We start from the raw sequence: 20,881 nt of genomic DNA on the forward strand, positions 1-20,881 counted from the left end.
TACTCACGCAAAAATCCAGACGTATCGATTTGATTACTGTGACATAGTGGATTGTGCAGGAATGACATGGTATGCTGCATAGTCCCCTCATACAGGAAAGCTATAAACAATGCTGTTCCAACCCCCCATGACAGAGTCCAATTGAGAGATCTAGTTTAGGGTCAGTTGGGAGAACTCCATGTGTCACCCAGGATAGGGCTCAATTGTCTGGGGGCGTCCCATAAGGGGGCAGCTTCTAAGATAATTGGGTGAAGAAATCCACCTCCCCTCTCCCCACACATGGACAGTCTCAAAGGCCCCGAAGCAAAGGAAAGCTTAGTGTTTAGGGGGGAATGTCAGGGTAAGAAAGAATATATATTTTCTCCACTTTTATACTTTTATACGCTTTGCTAATGTACTAACCACCATTTTGTGTCTTATAACAATAAGCTTTCCTTGCTACGTGTTACTTAGATCGAAACTTATCCTAAGATGGTGCCAGTATCAGCTAAGCACCTGTTCAGAGAAATGAAACCGAATCATCAACTGACGGTTGTCTGCCCAGAGACTGAGTTAAGGAGACGTGGACCAATCAGGAGTGGCCGGATACTAGACATTTATGGCTTACCCCGCCCTGAACAATCCATTCATGGCTTACCCCGCCCCGAACACTCCCTTTCCCCTCCCCCTTACATAGTGTATTTAGGTTTGTGCATGCGGAAATAAAGACAGAACAATGCTGAGAACGTTGTCTGTAGTAGTCTTCTGAGCATGCTCTGAGTTTGAACCAGCTTGTTGCCTGACTCATTCTTTGAATGGTTGACCCATGCTCATAGCCTTAATTTGGAGTGACTGGAGGACGAGTGGAATGTCGCTACGACCCCGTCAATAGGACACGTCTCCTCTATATACCGCTCATCAGCGCTATAGGACACGTCTCTTCTACATACCGCTCATCAGCGCTATAGGACACGTCTCTTCTACATACCGCTCATCAGCGCTATAGGACACGTCTCTTCTACATACCGCTCATCAGCGCTATAGGACACGTCTCTTCTACATACCGCTCATCAGCGCTATAGGACACGTCTCTTCTACATACCGCTCATCAGCGCTATAGGACACGTCTCCTCTATATACCGCTCATCAGCGCTATAGGACACGTCTCTTCTACATACCGCTCATCAGCGCTATAGGACACGTCTCCTCTACATACCGCTCATCAGCGCTATAGGACACGTCTCCTCTACATACCGCTCATCAGCGCTATAGGACACGTCTCCTCTACATACCGCTCATCAGCGCTATAGGACACTTCTCCTCTACATACCGCTCATCAGCGCTATAGGACACGTCTCCTCTACATACCGCTCATCAGCGCTATAGGACACGTCTCCTCTATATACCGCTCATCAGTCCTATAGGACACGTCTCTTCTATATACCGCTCATCAGCGCTGTAGGACACGTCTCCTCTATATACCGCTCATCAGTGCTATAGGACACGTCTCTTCTATATACCGCTCATCAGCGCTATAGGACACGTCTCCTCTATATACCGCTCCTCAGTGCTATAGGACACGTCTATATACCTGTGGCAAAACAGCTTCTTATCTTAATCAGCCAGACGTCTAGATTTGTTAAGCCAAGAGCAATACACTATTGTGTTTGTGTTGACTTTAGAACTTGTCTGTGTTTCTTTGGTGGGTCAAGAAAAGAAGGACAGACCAGTATTTGTATAACCCTGGATGTTGTCTTCTCTTGGTTCTGAAACAATGATGTTTGTTAATATGCTAATTGCATATTGTACTAAAGCCAGCTAGATGTTGATTTATAAGTGCCCCCTGCTATACCAACTATGTAAATTGATTAAATGCTCAAACAATGAGACCTGAGCCCTGTGGAATAATATCATCCCTAACCCTTGCCCTGTGAATGTCAACTAGTGTTCTTAGTCTGCTTTGTGTCTTCCTATTAGTTATACCGACTACATATGCTGCACATCTAAATATTATTATATATAATGTTAATATTCAGCAAAATTGATGTAGAGCAGTGATATCAATGATCTGTGAGTTAAAAGACAAAAAGTAGAAATGGGAGCTGTCAAGGATTTTTCCCCACAGCAAATCTGTTGTAATTACTTGATCTCTACAGGAGGCCCCTACTTTGATGGAGGTTGAAGTGTCAGCTCTCTCTCACTTCCCCAGTTGTAATTAGTTTCTCTCTTCCCCAGCCACAAACCCCCCAAAAGACAATGTAGGAATTGCATTTATTTCCACAATTTCACTGCACTCGGAATGAATGGTGTCATTCAAAACTACAACTTGTCCCGCAAAAAACAACACCTCATATGGCGATGTGGATGAGAAACGAGGGAAAAAGTTAATAGCCTGGTCGTGAAAGGGTTAACTTGTGGGCAGCGCTCCCTGGGAGCAGACGCAGAATGACGGCACCACGCGGCAGACGCAGAATGACGGCACCACGCGGCAGACGCAGAATGACGGCACCACGCGGCAGACGCAGAATGACGGCACCACGCGGCAGACGCAGAATGACGGCACCACGCGGCAGACGCAGAATGACGGCACCACGCGGCAGAGTTACTATTTTATTGAGGTTTGTTGTATTCATCCATTACTATCATGAAGTAGTGATGGCTGCAGCCATGAGCATCCACGCCACAAAAGACAAACAAGAAGATGAGAAGAGTCACTGCATACAGACAGGAGTCATCACCCCCCGATCTCAGTCCGGGGAGCAAGGCCGCACAACCAGGGATGGGAGCAGAGACAGCACAATGACAGCGCGGGAGACAAGACACAACTGGAATCAGAAGATTGTGCGCCGGGACGGACCCTCACCCTCCTCTCCACTCACAGACATTGACCAGCACAGGACGCGTCTTCTCACTGAGCCCCCCCACTATCAGAGAAGAAGCTGTACTGAAACAACATGCATAATGCACTGCTTACCCAATGCTAGATCCTTAGATCACAATCACCCCGATCACCTCTATTGGATCTTCTACAGTCAGCTGGGTCACCTCTGTGGGATCCTTTAAAGTCTTCAGGGCTCACCTCTATGGGATCTTCTGTACTCGTCCAGGGTCACCTTTATGGAATCCCCTAGTCATCTGTGGTCACCTCTACGGAATCACCTACAATTATAAAGGGCACCTCTGTGGGATCCTTTACAGTCAACTGTGTTAAGTTTATGAGATCCCCCTACAGTCTTCCAGGCCATAGCCCTCTACATAATTGGGTCATCTCTATAGGATCTTCTGTAGTCGTCAGAGTCACCTCTATGGGATCTTTTGTAGTCAGGTGTCACCTATATGGGATCTTCTGTAGTCTTCAAGGTCACCTATATGGGATCTTCTGTAGTCTTCAAGGTCACCTATATGGGATCTTTTGTAGTCAGGTGTCCCTTCTATGGGATCTTCTGTAGTCTTCCAGGTCACCTCTATGGGATCTTCTGTAGTCTTCCAGGTCACCTCTATGGGATCTTCTGTAGTCGTTCAGGTCACCTCTATGGGCTCTACTGTAGTCGTCCAGGTCACCTCTATGGGATCTTCTGTAGTCATCAAGGGTCACCTCTATGGGATCTGTTGTAGTCAGGGGTTCCTTCTATGGGATCTTCTTTAGTCATCCAGGTCACCTCTATGGGATCTTCTGTAGTCATCAGGGGGTCACCTCTATGGGATCTTCTGTAGTCATCAGGGGTCACCTCTATGGGATCTTCTGTAGTCATCAGGGGTCACCTCTATGGGATCTTCTGTAGTCATCAGGGGTCACCTCTATGGGATCTTCTGTAGTCATCAGGGGTCACCTCTATGGGATCTTTTGTAGTCGTCAGGGGTCATCCCTAATCCTTCAGTCACCACCGATCTGATCAGCTGTTACACCCGTCTCACATCCAGTCACAGGGGAGTGGGAAGAGCACACACCAGATGATGATTAACTACTGTTACTCTGGTATTTGGTTCCCCAAAAAACGCCAGACGCTGTTTTAAGGGGTGGGGTGCAGGAAGAGAAACCAGTAAAGAAGATATGGGTAATGAGCGGGCGAGAAGACGAGTAGTAGGAGCTGCTCATGGTCTTCAGCAGGACACTTCCATGGTGTGGTTGATCTGACCGATGCCCTCGCTGCTCTCTGACTGAGTGCAAGGCCTGGGGCGACCTCCATCCACAGAACTGGCACTGGTGAGGGACGCTGTGCGAGATCGGGCGAGTCGGGTCATACTGGCTGAGGGCACTACAGAGACAAAGAAGAGTCAAGAAGTGAAAATTCAGAACCAGCGGCTGAACATTTACAAAGAGCAGAACGAAAGTAAGATACCGCAAAAGCATGAGCTGCTCACTACCGGACACAGGCTGAAAGCTTCAACCTCCCATGCAGGGTTGTGGGAAAGCGATGGCTGCAGTGGCTGGGGGAGAGGAGGCTGGACTGTGCCCGAGTAATCCAGGCAGCCAGCTTCCTCCTTTGGTCGGCATGCTGCTCGTTTCTCAACACCTTTCCTTTTACATGAAGCTCCATGTGAGGTGTGGAGCATGAGCGGTAACCCCGGGTCTGGGGGATCTGGGACCTCCAGGTTCAGGGGGATCTGGGACCTCCAGGTTCAGGGGGATCTGGGACCTCCAGGTTCAGGGGGATCTGGGACCTCCAGGTTCAGGGGGATCGGGGACCTCCAGGTTCAGGGGGATCGGGGACCTCCAGGTTCAGGGGGATCGGGGACCTCCAGGTTCAGGGGGATCGGGGACCTCCAGGTTCAGGGTGCGCTCTACAGCTCAATGACAGAAGATTGGGCCAGGATATAGTATAGGGGGAGAGTATGAGGACTACAAGCAATGATGTGCCTTACCTGCAGACCTATGTGATACCCCAGTGACATTGTGTACCTATGTATGTACCTGGCATTAGATGCTCTGCATCCAAGGGGATACGGGCAGTAAGTGAGCCGGGTGCACTCATACAGGCTGTGCCACTGTGCCGTATACAGTCACATACACTGGAGCTGTACACCCGCGTGGGACACTTCCCGGAGTATATCCCCATATAGGACGTGCCGTAATGTCCAGAATGGGTGATGTGCAGCTGCAGACGTCACTTCTATATGTGTGGAAGAAGATGATGGGGAGAGCGTGAGCGTCTGACGCTGGAGAACTGCTGGAATAACCCAGTCATTTGGAGGGAAAAGCAGCCCAGGTGGAGCAGAGGTAGGACACTGAACCCAGGAGCATGCAATCTATTCAGCAGACCGTGTGATGGGATACCTGCGCTGGCACTCTGTCTCCGATCCTTCAAGGAGGCAACTGGGGGGAAAAGATGAGGAAGGAAGCAGGGGAAGGGGGTGAAGAGTCCAGTGGGGAGTGATGAGGAGGGGAGAAGACACAGAAATGGGACATTGAGACAACAGGTACCAATATGCTGCGATCACCATAAACAGAATATCGAGCCGCAGAGATTTCAGAGTCAGTGTGAGCACAGAGGAAAAGAGGTGTAGAACAGAGAAAAAAATCAGACACATGAAGTGTACGAGGCAAGAACAGACTGAGGATACAGAGACCAAGAGGACAGTCAAAAGACAGATGAAATGTGTCCAGACACACCTCCCGAGACGCCGGGACACGGGGGCCGCCGTCCTCCCGAGACGCCGGGACACGGGGGTCGCCGTCCTCCCGAGACACAGGGGCCGCCGTTCTCCAGAGGGCCACCACCCTCCCGAGAGCCAGAGGGCCACCACCCCCCCGAGAGCCAAAGGGCCACCACCCCCCCGAGAGCCAGAGGGCCACCACCCTCCCGAGAGCCAGAGGGCCACCACCCTCCCGAGAGCCAGAGGGCCACCACCCTCCCGAGAGCCAGAGGGCCACCACCCTCCCGAGATGCCAGGACACGGGGGCTGCCATCCTCCCGAGATGCCAGGACACGGGGGCCGCCGTCCTCCAGAGGGCCACCACCCTCATGAGAGCCAGAGGGCCACCACCCTCCCGAGATGCCAGGACACAGGGGCCGCCATCCTCCCGAGAGCCAGAGGGCCACCACCCTCCCGAGAGCCACTACCCTCCCGAGATGCCAGGACACGGGGGCCGCCGTCCTCCAGAGGGCCACCACCCTCCCGAGATGCCAGGACACAGGGGACACCATCCTCCCGAGATGCCAGGACACAGGGGCCACTACCCTCCCGAGAGCCAAAGGGCCACCACACTCCCAAGATGCCAGGACACAGGGGACACCATCCTCCAGAGGGCCACCACCCTCCCGAGACCCTGGGGCCGCAGTCTGGCAGAGCTGAACTTACTGTATCCCATTCCTTGAAGATAGTATTTGAAAGCTTCTGTCAGCTTTCCAGGCTGTGAAAAGAAATGAGCCATGGTGTCACTCATTATCGGCATTTAATAGCATTTATACACAAGAATAGAATAAATGTGGAGTAGCCCCCCGGCGGATGTTGTTGATTTTGCTTTTTGTGCCGCTCACTGGCCACTCTCCCTAGGAGATGACCACTAGGGGGCGCTTGTAACTTGTCTGGTAACAATGAAATGAGACTGGACGGGCTACGACGGGAGGATAGATACCTGGGTGACCTGTGGAAGTCCTCCAGAGTCCGCCATCTGTGTGCGACAAGAGGGGAGCAGAAGTAATAGAAGACTAACGCTAAGACATGGCTGAGACACCGGCTCCTCAACAGCTTCCACACTGCAGGAGGAGGAGGAGGAGGAGGAGGCTACAGCACATACAGGGAGAAGGCCGCGCGGGGGGGAGGAAGAGGAGGCCAAACAAGGAAAGGCGAGGAGGCTGCAGCACATACAGGGAGAAGGCCGCGCGGGGGGGGGAGGAAGAGGAGGCCAAACAAGGAAAGTCGAGGAGGCTGCAGCACATACAGGGAGAAGGCCGCGCGGGGGGGAGGAAGAGGAGGCCAAACAAGGAAAGGCGAGGAGGCTGCAGCACATACAGGGAGACGGTCGCGCGGAGGGAGGGTGGGGGTGAAGGAAGAGGACTGCGCGCAGGCAGGGGAGACGGCCGCGCGGGGGGGAGGAAGAGGAGGCCAAACAAGGAAAGGCGAGGAGGCTGCAGCACATACAGGGAGACGGTCGCGCGGAGGGAGGGTGGGGGTGAAGGAAGAGGACTGCGCGCAGGCAGGGGAGACGGTCGCGCGGAGGGAGGGTGGGGGTGAAGGAAGAGGACTGCGCGCAGGCAGGGGAGACAGAGGACTGCGCGCAGGCAGGGGAGACAGAGGACTGCGCGCAGGCAGGGGAGACAGAGGACTGCGCGCAGGCAGGGGAGACAGAGGACTGCGCGCAGGCAGGGGAGACAGAGGACTGCGCGCAGGCAGGGGAGACAGAGGACTGCGCGCAGGCAGGGGAGACAGAGGACTGCGCGCAGGCAGGGGAGACAGAGGACTGCGCGCAGGCAGGGGAGACAGAGGACTGCGCGCAGGCAGGGGAGACAGAGGACTGCGCGCAGGCAGGGGAGACAGAGGACTGCGCGCAGGCAGGGGAGACAGAGGACTGCGCGCAGGCAGGGGAGACAGAGGACTGCGCGCAGGCAGGGGAGACAGAGGACTGCGCGCAGGCAGGGGAGACAGAGGACTGCGCGCAGGCAGGGGAGACAGAGGACTGCGCGCAGGCAGGGGAGACAGAGGACTGCGCGCAGGCAGGGGAGACAGAGGACTGCGCGCAGGCAGGGGAGACAGAGGACTGCGCGCAGGCAGGGGAGACAGAGGACTGCGCGCAGGCAGGGGAGACAGAGGACTGCGCGCAGGCAGGGGAGACAGAGGACTGCGCGCAGGCAGGGGAGACAGAGGACTGCGCGCAGGCAGGGGAGACAGAGGACTGCGCGCAGGCAGGGGAGACAGAGGACTGCGCGCAGGCAGGGGAGACAGAGGACTGCGCGCAGGCAGGGGAGACAGAGGACTGCGCGCAGGCAGGGGAGACAGAGGACTGCGCGCAGGCAGGGGAGACAGAGGACTGCGCGCAGGCAGGGGAGACAGAGGACTGCGCGCAGGCAGGGGAGACAGAGGACTGCGCGCAGGCAGGGGAGACAGAGGACTGCGCGCAGGCAGGGGAGACAGAGGACTGCGCGCAGGCAGGGGAGACAGAGGACTGCGCGCAGGCAGGGGAGACAGAGGACTGCGCGCAGGCAGGGGAGACAGAGGACTGCGCGCAGGCAGGGGAGACAGAGGACTGCGCGCAGGCAGGGGAGACAGAGGACTGCGCGCAGGCAGGGGAGACAGAGGACTGCGCGCAGGCAGGGGAGACAGAGGACTGCGCGCAGGCAGGGGAGACAGAGGACTGCGCGCAGGCAGGGGAGACAGAGGACTGCGCGCAGGCAGGGGAGACAGAGGACTGCGCGCAGGCAGGGGAGACAGAGGACTGCGCGCAGGCAGGGGAGACAGAGGACTGCGCGCAGGCAGGGGAGACAGAGGACTGCGCGCAGGCAGGGGAGACAGAGGACTGCGCGCAGGCAGGGGAGACAGAGGACTGCGCGCAGGCAGGGGAGACAGAGGACTGCGCGCAGGCAGGGGAGACAGAGGACTGCGCGCAGGCAGGGGAGACAGAGGACTGCGCGCAGGCAGGGGAGACAGAGGACTGCGCGCAGGCAGGGGAGACAGAGGACTGCGCGCAGGCAGGGGAGACAGAGGACTGCGCGCAGGCAGGGGAGACAGAGGAGCGCGCGCAGGGAGGGGAGACAGAGGAGCGCGCGCAGGGAGGGGAGACAGAGGAGCGCGCGCAGGGAGGGGAGACAGAGGAGCGCGCGCAGGGAGGGGAGACAGAGGAGCGCGCGCAGGGAGGGGAGACAGAGGAGCGCGCGCAGGGAGGGGAGACAGAGGAGCGCGCGCAGGGAGGGGAGACAGAGGAGCGCGCGCAGGGAGGGGAGACAGAGGAGCGCGCGCAGGGAGGGGAGACAGAGGAGCGCGCGCAGGGAGGGGAGACAGAGGAGCGCGCGCAGGGAGGGGAGAGAGGAGCGCGCGCAGGGAGGGGAGAGAGGAGCGCGCGCAGGGAGGGGAGACAGAGGAGCGCGCGCAGGGAGGGGAGACAGAGGAGCGCGCGCAGGGAGGGGAGACAGAGGAGCGCGCGCAGGGAGGGGAGACAGAGGAGCGCGCGCAGGGAGGGGAGACAGAGGAGCGCGCGCAGGGAGGGGAGACAGAGGAGCGCGCGCAGGGAGGGGAGACAGAGGAGCGCGCGCAGGGAGGGGAGACAGAGGAGCGCGCGCAGGGAGGGGAGACAGAGGAGCGCGCGCAGGGAGGGGAGACAGAGGAGCGCGCGCAGGGAGGGGAGACAGAGGAGCGCGCGCAGGGAGGGGAGACAGAGGACTGCGCGCAGGGAGGGGAGACAGAGGACTGCGCGCAGGGAGGGGAGACAGAGGACTGCGCGCAGGGAGGGGAGACAGAGGAGCGCGCGCAGGCAGGGGAGACAGAGGAGCGCGCGCAGGCAGGGGAGACAGAGGAGCGCGCGCAGGCAGGGGAGACAGAGGACTGCGCGCAGGCAGGGGAGACAGAGGAGCGCGCGCAGGCAGGGGAGACAGAGGACTGCGCGCAGGCAGGGGAGACAGAGGAGCGCGCGCAGGCAGGGGAGACAGAGGACTGCGCGCAGGCAGGGGAGACAGAGGAGCGCGCGCAGGCAGGGGAGACAGAGGAGCGCGCGCAGGGAGGAGAGACAGAGGAGCGCGCGCAGGGAGGGGAGACAGAGGAGCGGAAGGAAGAGGACTGTGCACAGGGAAGGAGAAGACCACGTACAGGGAGGGGAGGCTACAGGGGGAGAAAGAGGACTGCGTACAGGGAGGGGAGGAGGGAAGAAAGAAGACTGTGCACAGGGAGGGAGAGGACTGCATACAGGGAGGGGCGGCTTGAGGACTGTGCACAGGAGGCAGAGAGGACCGTGCATGGGGGAGTGCAGATAGAAGAACACTGTGCACGGGGGGGAGGGAAGAAAGGACTGTGTACAAGGAGTGAGAGGACCGGGCATGGGAGAGGGGAGATAGATGAGCACGGGGAAGAGAGGGAAGGGAGAGGACCGGGGGAGATAGGAGAGCACTGTGCACAGGGGAAGGGGGGGGGGTGACCGCTCACAGGGGAAGAGTAGGCTGCGCACAAAGGGAAGAGAGGGCAGAGGTCATATACACTGTGAAGGTTTGAGAAGGAGAAAGCAAATACAAGGAGAGGAGACCAAACATGAGGGACAGGGGCCGCACTTTAGGCCACACATGTGGTAGATTCTGAGGACGGATGACTGTACCTTCAGGAACGTTGTAGTTGTCGGATCGAGCTTGGAATTACATTCAACCTGTCAGGTAAGGAAAGTGCAGTCAGGAGGGTCGCAGTGTAATGCGCTGACATCATGGGAGGCTTACAATACAGATGGCTGTGACCCCAGAGTATACTAAGTAGATCACTAGAGATCTACTGCAAAGTGATCTAATCTTTAAATAACCTGATAAAATCCCTGGGAAGCAAAGCGATTCCCGTCAGCAATCTCGGGATCTGGCGACCCATTGTTGACACCTGTGGCCCAGCTACACGTATCTGATCCCTAACCAGGGGGTCATAGATCGGCTACACGTATCTGATCCCTAACCAGGGGGTCATAGATCGGCTACACGTATCTGATCCCTAACCAGGGGGTCATAGATCGGCTACACGTATCTGATCCCTAACCAGGGGGTCATAGATCGGCTACACGTATCTGATCCCTAACCAGGGGGTCATAGATCGGCTACACGTATCTGATCCCTAACCAGGGGGTCATAGATCGGCTACACGTATCTGATCCCTAACCAGGGGGTCATAGATACATAAGCACTGGACGCACCACGCCGTCTTCAGCCGGGGAGTTATCTCCAACCACCAGCATCACTGGAGCCCTGCGGGACGAGAAGGACAAGGATTGGAGACAGCACAAAGCCCGATAGTCTGGACGTGGATTCATCTGTATTCACACACCAAATGCCACAAAACGTGTCCACCTGAAAGCAGAGCTCTGCACAACGCGTTTTATAGGCCCCAGCTTATAAGGGATCTTCTCCCTGACCACCTCTTCCTGCTGGTAAATAAAAGCGCTCTATAGCCTCCCAACGTTTCGCTGTACCATGGCATCAGCAAGGGTACAACGCACACACTCCCATGACGTTGCTGCATGTGGTGGTGTCTGTGCACCATCCTCTGTATGGTGTCTACTATGTACAATCACTTACCTAAGGGTTATGGCATTTGGAACAGTCCCAGGCCGATTCATTTCTAAGTCTCTTCGACTGAGGATGAGAAACAATCGTGAGAGAAAGGGCAGTATACGATGGGCGACTGGTAGTGGATCCCCCAGCGCTACATCCCATCTACACGGATCCACTATGTAACCTTCTAGGCGCGACGTCACACGCCATCATGTGTTACTAATAGTCCCCTCCTCTGCTGTCATGGTGGAGAGCGCTCACCTGTTGTACATGTTCCAGAAGAGTTGCAGGTTGCTCTGGTTCACACAGCTACTGATCTGCTGGCGGTAATTCTGCACGAGCTCCGTGTTATTCATTAGCTCCTCCTGGGGCAAGAAAGACCACAATAAGGCAGCATTATACTGCGTACAAGTCAGTGGTGGCCATACTGTTACCTCGACGGGAGGCAGGGTCGCTAGTGGCGGCCACACTGTTACCTCGACGGGAGGCAGGGTCGCTAGTGGCGGCCACACTGTTACCTCGACGGGAGGCAGGGTCGCTAGTGGCGGCCACACTGTTACCTCGACGGGAGGCAGGGTCGCTAGTGGCGGCCACACTGTTACCTCGACGGGAGGCAGGGTCGCTAGTGGCGGCCACACTGTTACCTCGACGGGAGGCAGGGTCGCTAGTGGCGGCCACACTGTTACCTCGACGGGAGGCAGGGTCGCTAGTAGTGGCCACACTGTTACCTCGACGGGAAGCAGGGTCGCTAGTGGCGGCCACACTGTTACCTCGACGGGAGGCAGGGTCGCTAGTGGTGGCCACACTATTGGCTCTACAGGAGGCAGGGTCGCTAGTGGTGGCCACACTATTGACTCTACAGAAGGCAGGGTCGCTAGCGGTGGCCACACTATTGGCTCTACAGAAGGCAGGGTCGCTAGAGGTGGCCACACTATTGGCTCTACAGGAGGCACGGTCGCTCATGGCCGCACTATTGGCTCTACAGAAGGCAGGGTCGCTCATGGTGGCCACACTATTGGCTCTACAGGAGGCAGGGTCGCTTATGATGGCCACACTATTGACTCTACAGGAGGCAGGGTCGCTAGTGGTGGCCACACTATTGGCTCTACAGGAGGCAGGGTCGCTTACGGTGGCCACACTATTGGCTCTACAGGAGGCAGGGTCGCTTACGGTGGCCACACTATTGGCTCTACAGGAGGCAGGGTCGCTTACGGTGGCCACATTATTGACTCTACAGGAGGCAGGGTCGCTAGTGGTGGCCACACTATTGACTCTACAGGAGGCAGGGTCGCTCATGGTGGCCACACTATTGGCTCTACAGAAGGCAGGGTTGCTAGCGGTGGCCACACTATTGGCTCTACAGGAGGCAGGGTCGCTTACGGTGGCCACACTATTGACTCTACAGAAGGCAGGGTCGCTAGCGGTGGCCACACTATTGGCTCTACAGAAGGCAGGGTCGCTAGAGGTGGCCACACTATTGGCTCTACAGGAGGCACGGTCGCTCATGGCCGCACTCTTGGCTCTACAGAAGGCAGGGTCGCTCATGGTGGCCACACTATTGGCTCTACAGGAGGCAGGGTCGCTTATGATGGCCACACTATTGACTCTACAGGAGGCAGGGTCGCTAGTGGTGGCCACACTATTGGCTCTACAGGAGGCAGGGTCGCTTACGGTGGCCACACTATTGTCTCTACAGGAGGCAGGGTCGCTAGTGGTGGCCACACTATTGGCTCTACAGAAGGCAGGGTTGCTAGCGGTGGCCACACTATTGGCTCTACAGGAGGCAGGGTCGCTTACGGTGGCCACACTATTGACTCTACAGAAGGCAGGGTCGCTAGCGGTGGCCACACTATTGGCTCTACAGAAGGCAGGGTCGCTAGAGGTGGCCACACTATTGGCTCTACAGGAGGCACGGTCGCTCATGGCCGCACTCTTGGCTCTACAGAAGGCAGGGTCGCTCATGGTGGCCACACTATTGGCTCTACAGGAGGCAGGGTCGCTTATGATGGCCACACTATTGACTCTACAGGAGGCAGGGTCGCTAGTGGTGGCCACACTATTGGCTCTACAGGAGGCAGGGTCGCTTACGGTGGCCACACTATTGGCTCTACAGGAGGCAGGGTCGCTAGTGGTGGCCACACTATTGGCTCTACAGGAGTCGGGGTCGCTTACGGTGGCCACACTATTGGCTCTACAGGAGTCGGGGTCGCTTACGGTGGCCACACTATTGGCTCTACAGGAGGCAGGGTCGCTAGTACGGCCATACAGATATCCATTCGCTGTGTGACGCAGAATAACAGTACCTGACTGAAAAGATGAGACAGCACAGTATCAGGGAGAGAGCTCGTCAGTCCGGACAGCTGTGGAGAGAAGGCAGCAAACTCTCAGTATGTGGTCAGCGAGGGGTTAGGTGCTGCTGAAGGGGTTCAGAGGTCAGATCCATGCAGGGAATAGGAGACTATAATATAGATCCGAGTTAAAGGTCTCCAGCTGTCAGGGGCACTGAAGGGGCTTCGCCATGACATGGTGGCTCACTTGGCTCTGACTGGTTTCTTTCCCTTACTGTACCTTTGATGCTGCCCAGTCAATCCAGCCTTTTCCATTGGGATCAATGTTGACGAGCACCAACCCTTCCACCATCTCTGGGAAAATCAGCTACAAGGAAACAGAAGATTGAAGCAACATGACCACCTCTAGGGGGCGCTCCGCAGACCAACATAATCTGTTCTATTTTTCAGATGACAATCATGGCAGACTTACAGCAAATTTTGCAAGAACATAAGATCCGGCACCAACTCCAATCCCAATGATCGTCTGGAAGCTGCAAAACACAGAATCATCATATGTGTAAAGTCCTGTCCATGGTGACATGTGCAAAGTCTGAACGCATCTCCACGTCATGTCTCATCACCCGGCCACTGTGTGCGATCTGATCATGTGTGCCCACGGTCACCAATGTGGAGTCTGGTCACTTGTACGAGACCTGAATGTCCATGGTCATGTGTGAGGTCCTCATCACCACAGTAATTCATCTATAGTCTGATTACAAATCTGCAGCCAAGTGTTGGAAGGTCTGGTCGCACGCCATACAGAAGCATGCCGGAGGCCTGGTCGCACGCCCGCAGCAGCATGTCGGAGGCCTGGTCGCACGCCCGAAGCAGCCTGCCGGAGGCCTGGTCGCACGCCAAGCAGCAGCATGTCGGAGGCCTAGTCGCACGCCAAGCAGCAGCATGTCGGAGGCCTAGTCGCACGCCAAGCAGCAGCATGTCGGAGGCCTAGTCGCACGCCAAGAAGCAGCATGTCGGAGGCCTAGTCGCACACCAAGAAGCAGCATGTCGGAGGCCTGGTCGCATGCTCTGTGTGTGGTTGCTCCATGCAGGTAAGTGGTGGACTTGTGTGTGCAGATGATGCCACTAAACTCACCCAAAGTGCTGCAGGACACTCGGGATCATGGCCGCCAGGTTCTCCATGGTGGGATACTGATAGCTGTATGAAGAGAGGGAAGTAGTGAGAGTTTCCTGTAAGGAGGAGACTGCACTTTCTGGAGGTATGAAGGGTGTTACTTACCCTTGGGGAAACTGGGAAGCACCCATCTGCTGGCCGGGGGCATCAACATGACACACAACAAAATGCTTGGCGATTTCCTGCATGTCCTCATAGTTGAAGAAGGTGTTAAAGCAAAGCTTATCTGAAAGACATGGAGAACTCTCAGTGAACATGCCGGACTAGTCAGAAGGATGATTCCCATCCTCACCGATTAAGATCCATGAGACATCTCCAGGGAGGACATATTCACCCACCTCATCTGGGACAAGAACCGACACTCAATCTCCTTGACGTAGAATTACACAGTGGACATATGGGGTAAAAGGAAATTAGTGATCGATAGGGGAAGAAGAGCTCATTTACCCAAACTTTTGAAGCAGGGACCAAATGGATAAAGCAGGATATCTATTGTGAGAAAGAGTCAAAGACTTGTAGATTCAAGAGGCAGAGAAGTGGGACATCTGCAACCAGACATACAGCCGCCCTCTGTAAGGGCCAAGATATATGCAAACACTGGAAAATGACCTCTAAACTACATTGTCGCTAAATAAAATGTACTTACAAAAAATGAAGGTTCTTGGAGCATTAATTGGCCAATTCATGTATGCCCTCAACCACGGCAAGGTGACCTCCCTCTGATGGGTCCCTATCCTCATGCCACTCTTGGGCACTCTATAAGCCTACAATTTTAAATGGGCAGGTAGGAACCAGCACTAATTAAAAGCACCCTTGGCTTATGGGTGGACTGTAAGCACATTTTATTTAGCAATAATGCAGTTTAGATCTCATGTTTCCAGTGTTCGCATATATCTTGGCCCTTACAGAGTGCTGCGGTGTTTTTTTGTATGTTTTGCAGTCATTGCAGCTTGCACCTGTTCATACTATAAGGAGGTGCTGGTCAAGGTTTTTTTTTTTTTGCATTTGCAACTAGACAGTTTGGTGTCTGTGGTCAGATAGGAATATTGGGGTGTGTGTCGATCCAATATTGATGGTGTAGCGCCGGCGTCCCTGCCCTCTGCTAGGCAGGGACGCTGTTCCCCTCACCCCTCTGCTCCGAGTCCGGCGTCCTCCTCCCGCTCTGCTGGCAGCGCGCGCTCCTTCCCGGCCACTGTGCTTAGGACGCGCGCGCTCCCTCCCTCTTAAAGGGGCCGCGCGCGCCGTCCTAACGAGTCCCCGGCCAATGGCCAGAGGACTTCACCATATATAAGGCACCTCCTCCAAAATGGAGGTGCCCGAGCAATGTTGTTGCACTGTTCACTACTCTGCTTCAGCCCTCAGGTCCCGTTGCCAGTTACCTGCCAGATTCCTGCCAGTTTGCTGTCTGATTCCTGCCTGCTAGCCTGAGGTCCGACGGTCTGCCTACCGACTCCTGTCAGTCTGTCTAAGGACCAGCTTGCCCGCTCACCTGGGAGCGCTCCTCTGCTACCTGCCTGCTAGCCTGAGGTCCGACGGTCTGCCCTCCAACTCCTGTCAGTCTGTCTATGGACCAGCTTGCCCGCTCACCTGGGAGCGCACATCTGCTACCTGCCTGCTAGCCTACCTGGAGGCTCCGCCGTCACGTGCTGTGACCACCTGCCATTCCAGAGACTCCTGCCCGCTCACCTGGGAGCGCACACCTGTTACCTGCCTGCTAGCCTACCTGGAGGCTCCGCCGTCACGTGCTGTGACCACCTGCCATTCCAGAGACTCCTGCCCGCTCACCTGGGAGCGCACACCTGTTACCTGCCTGCTAGCCTACCTGGAGGCTCCGCCGTCACGTGCTGTGACCACCTGCCATTCCAGAGACTCCTGCCCGCTCACCTGGGAGCGCACACCTGTTACCTGCCTGCTAGCCTACCTGGAGGCTCCGCCGTCACGTGCTGTGACCACCTGCCATTCCAGAGACTCCTGCCCGCTCACCTGGGAGCGCACACCTGTTACCTGCCTGCTAGCCTACCTGGAGGCTCCGCCGTCACGTGCTGTGACCACCTGCCATTCCAGAGACTCCTGCCCGCTCACCTGGGAGCGCACACCTGTTACCTGCCTGCTAGCCTACCTGGAGGCTCCGCCGTCACGTGCTGTGACCACCTGCCATTCCAGAGACTCTCGCTTGCTCACCTGGGAGCACACATCAACCATCTGCCTGCTAGCCTACCTGGAGGCTCTGCCATCACAGGTCGTACCTACCCTTTACCCAGAGACTGCCCCGGTCACTTGCCGTGACCTCCTGCCCGTTCATCCAGAGACTGCCCCGGTCACTTGCCGTGACCTCCTGCCCGTTCATCCAGAGACTGCCCCGGTCACTTGCAGTGACCTCCAGCCCGTTCACTCAGAGACTGTCCCGGTCACCTGCTGTGACTGCCTGCCCGTCTTCCCTGGTCGCCACCCGCTCCCTTACAAGGACCGCCCCCTTGTATAGTAGCTCAGAGATTCCGCCTCCCAGACCCGTTACAGTGTGCTCGGGCCATGGAACCCGGTGGCACCCAAGCTCCCTCACTCGGACCCGTGTCATGAACTGTCCCGTCAGAGGTCCCAACAGGAGTCCATCCTGGGTCACCTGCGGAATGTCAATACTCGCCTGGACACTCTGACTGCTCCACCAGCAACCACCGCCAGAGCCATGACTCGCAATCCGGCAGCTCCGCTGCCCACCAATACTATGGTATCCTACCCCGGACCCCGGCTTTCCGCACCTCCTCGCTTCGGAGGCGACTCTGCTCAGGCTCGGGGCTTTCTAAATCAGTGCACCCTGCACTTTGAACTCCTGTCCCACCAGTTTAACTCCGACCGGGCCAAAATTGCCTTCATCATGTCCCATCTCACCGGGGAGGCCCTGGCCTGGCTAGGCTAAATCCTCTATGGGAGAGGGGAGACCCCCTGGTGTCCGACTTGCCTGCCTTTCTCACGGCTTTCCGGAAAGTCTTCGACGAACCTGGACGGAAGACCTCATCCGCGTCATCTCTGCTACGCCTCAGTCAGGGAAGTCTCACCGTGGGCCAATATGCCATACGGTTCCGTACCCTTGCCTCGGAGCTGGCCTGGGATAACGACGCTCTGGTATCTGTCTTCTGGGAGGGTCTGTCCGGCCGTATTAAAGATGAACTTGCCAGTCGAGACATTCCTACCACTCTCGATGACCTAATAACTCTTGCCACCCGGATTGACCTACGGTTCCAGGAGCGTGCCAAAGAAGTCACCCGTGAGAGGAGGTTTCCACGTCTAGCTCCTACTTTTCAGAAATCCGTCACTCCCTCCGTTTCTCCCCAGGTACACTCTCCTGAGCCTATGCAGGTCGACCAGACCAAGATGGTCAAAACCCGTCAGGACTTACGCCGTGCCGAGGGGAGCTGCTTCTACTGTGGCAGTAAGGAGCACCGGATCCGTACCTGCCCGGAGAGGTCGGGAAACGCCTGTGTCTAGGTTCGCTCAGAGAGGTCGACCTAGACAAGAATAAATCCTCTCCATCTCTGCTGCTGTCAGTCTCAATTATCTGCGCGGAGAATCGCTATTTCGAACTAGCCCAACTTGACTCTGGAGCGGCCGGGAATCTTATTTCACAGGCCCTGGTAGAAAAATACCGCATTCCCACCAAACCTCTGGCTATACCATTATCTGTCGCTGCTGTGGATGGGGGCCTCTTACCACGTCCCATCCAGCTCATCACCGAATCCGTAACTCTGCAGGTGGGAATGCTGCATTCTGAGAGCATCTCTTTTCATGTTCTGCCTGGACTCTCTCACGCCCTCTTACTAGGTCTACCTTGGCTCCAGAGACATGCACCCGTGCTTGACTGGCAGACCGGAGAAGTCCTTCGCTGGGGACAGGACTGTCATAAGACTTGTTTGGTTCCTGTTCATCCCGCCCGTCCTTCTCCTACCCCAACTAATCTACCTGGACTTCCGATTCCCTATTGGTCATTTGCTGATGTCTTTAATAAAAAGGAGGCAGAGACATTACCCCCTCATAGACCATACGACTGTCCTATCGACCTGTTACCCGATACGACGCCTCCCCGTGGGCGTATTTACCCATTGTCCGCTGCTGAGACCCGGTCGATGTCCGAATATATTGAGGAGAATTTGGCCAGGGGATTCATCCGGAAATCTACCTCCCCGGCGGGAGCAGGCTTCTTTTTCGTAAAAAAGAAGGACGGCTCTCTCCGTCCCTGTATAGACGATAGAGGCCTTAACCAGATCATGGTGAAGAATAAGTACCCCCTTCCGCTCATTCCAGAATTATTTGATCGTCTGAGGGGGGCTAGAATCTTCACCAAACTGGACCTCCGTGGGGCGTACAACCTGGTCCGTATCCGTCAAGGGGATGAATGGAAGACTGCATTCAACACCCGGGACGGCCACTATGAATATCTGGTAATGCCCTTTGGTCTCTGTAACGCTCCTGCCGTCTTTCAAGAGTTGGTCAATGATATCTTCCGGGACCTTCTCTACTCCTGCGTAGTGGTGTACCTGGACGACATCTTGGTCTTCTCTCCGGATCTCCAGACTCACCGGAGAGACGTTCGTCAGGTCCTGCTCAGGCTCAGGCAGAATCACCTCTTCGCTAAATATGAGAAGTGCCTCTTTGAGCAGACCTCGCTTCCGTTTTTGGGCTACATTATTTCTCAGACCGGCCTTCGAATGGATCCAGAGAAACTGTCTGCCATCGAGAAATGGCCCCGACCGGAGGGGTTGAAGGCCATTCAGCGGTTCCTGGGCTTCGCCAATTACTACCGCCTCTTCATTCCGCACTTCTCTTCCCGGACTGCACCAATTTCCGCGCTCACCCGTAAGGGCACTAATCCCAGAGAATGGCCGCCCGAAGCAGAGGAAGCCTTTCTTTCCTTAAAACAGGCCTTCTCTTCCGCCCCGATGCTGCATCGCCCAGATGGCAACAAGCAGTGCTTCCTGGAGGTTGACGCCTCCTCCTCTGGAGCCGGAGCGGTACTTACCCAAAAATCATCTTCCGGGAGAATGGTAACTTGTGGCTTCTTCTCCAAACTCTTCTCCTCTTCTGAGCGCAACTATTCCATAGGAGATCGAGAGTTATTGGCCATCAAGCTGGCATTGGAGGAGTGGCGTTACCTGCTCGAAGGGGCTCTTCACCCGGTAATAATTTACACTGACAACAAGAACTTGGCTTACCTCCAGCATGCCCAGAGACTTAACCCGCGCCAAGCTCGGTGGTCCTTGTTTTTTGCTCGCTTTGATTTTATTCTTCATTTTCGCCCGGCTGACAAAAACATCAAGGCGGACGCCTTGTCCCGATCCTTTCTGGTGTCTGATCTCGAGGAGGAACCGAAACACATCATTGATCCCGCCAGAGTAATGCAGGTGGCTCCCGTGAGTCTAAATCGTCTCCCTCCCGGTAAGACGTTCATATCAGTACCTGATCGGGAGAAGATCCTACACTGGGGTCACTCGTCTAAACTAGCTGGCCACGCCGGTCAGAAAAAGACCCTCCAGCTTATTACCCGGCACTACTGGTGGCCTACCCTGCACAAGGACGTAATAGACTTTGTTTCTGCCTGTGTGTCCTGCGCCCGCAACAAGGTTCCGAGACATCTGCCAGCCGGTCGCCTCCTTCCGCTCCCAGTACCTGCTGCCCCCTGGCAGCATATAGCAATGGACTTTATAACTGATCTCCCCGTCTCTGCCGGTTGTACGGTCATTTGGGTGGTCGCTGACCGCTTTTCCAAGATGGCTCATTTCGTTCCCCTGCCAGGCCTCCCGTCTGCACCAGAGCTGGCTAAAGACTTTATCCGCCACATCTTCCGTCTTCATGGCCTGCCCCTCCACATCGTGTCGGATCGTGGGGTACAGTTCACCTCACGCTTCTGGAGAGCCACTTGTAAACTGCTAGACGTCACCCTGGACTTCTCCTCCGCTTACCACCCACAGTCTAATGGTCAAGTGGAGCGGATCAATCAGAACCTGACCAGTTACCTCCGGCACTTCGTTAATGCCCACCATTCAGACTGGGTGGATCTCCTGCCATGGGCCGAATTTTCTTACAACAATCACGAGAGCGAATCTTCCTCCAAATCCCCGTTTTTTGTTGTCTTCGGTCAGCATCCTCGGATCCCATTTCCCGTCTCCACCTCGGTGGACAATCCGGCTGCGGAATCTCTTGTTAACAAATTTTCCTCCATATGGGAGAGTACCCGATCCGCACTCCTGTCATCCGAGCGTATGAAAAGACATGCTGACAAA

The 20,881-nt window shown here is 56.0% G+C and overlaps 1 protein-coding gene across 7 annotated transcripts in view; it reads right to left on the reverse strand.

Moving 5' to 3' along the window:
• Positions 1 to 2,575: 2,575 nt before the first annotated feature.
• Positions 2,576 to 20,881, reverse strand: part of LOC141246974 (protein NDRG4-B-like) — a 71,502-nt gene continuing 53,196 nt past the window's right edge. For 5 of the 7 annotated variants that reach the window (XM_073669177.1, XM_073669179.1, XM_073669178.1 and 2 more), the window contains 13 exons: positions 14,715 to 14,835; positions 14,571 to 14,633; positions 13,908 to 13,968; positions 13,716 to 13,802; positions 13,451 to 13,507; positions 11,409 to 11,512; positions 11,172 to 11,228; positions 10,790 to 10,841; positions 10,217 to 10,264; positions 6,557 to 6,592; positions 6,280 to 6,331; positions 5,255 to 5,293; positions 2,576 to 4,235 (listed from right to left, as the gene is read on the reverse strand). In XM_073669177.1, coding sequence (XP_073525278.1) covers positions 4,081 to 4,235; positions 5,255 to 5,293; positions 6,280 to 6,331; positions 6,557 to 6,592; positions 10,217 to 10,264; positions 10,790 to 10,841; positions 11,172 to 11,228; positions 11,409 to 11,512; positions 13,451 to 13,507; positions 13,716 to 13,802; positions 13,908 to 13,968; positions 14,571 to 14,633; positions 14,715 to 14,835 — 932 coding nt within the window. In that variant the 3' untranslated portion in view covers positions 2,576 to 4,080. The remainder of the gene's footprint in view (positions 4,236 to 5,254; positions 5,294 to 6,279; positions 6,332 to 6,556; positions 6,593 to 10,216; positions 10,265 to 10,789; positions 10,842 to 11,171; positions 11,229 to 11,408; positions 11,513 to 13,450; positions 13,508 to 13,715; positions 13,803 to 13,907; positions 13,969 to 14,570; positions 14,634 to 14,714; positions 14,836 to 20,881) is intronic. The other 2 variants (XR_012310492.1, XM_073669176.1) reach the window with 2 other exon arrangements.

The sequence above is a fragment of the Phyllobates terribilis genome, unplaced genomic scaffold (genome assembly GCF_046119375.1).
Source record: "Phyllobates terribilis strain yellow unplaced genomic scaffold, ASM4611937v1 Scaffold_2717__1_contigs__length_111224, whole genome shotgun sequence".
NCBI classification, from domain to species: Eukaryota; Metazoa; Chordata; class Amphibia; order Anura; family Dendrobatidae; genus Phyllobates; species Phyllobates terribilis.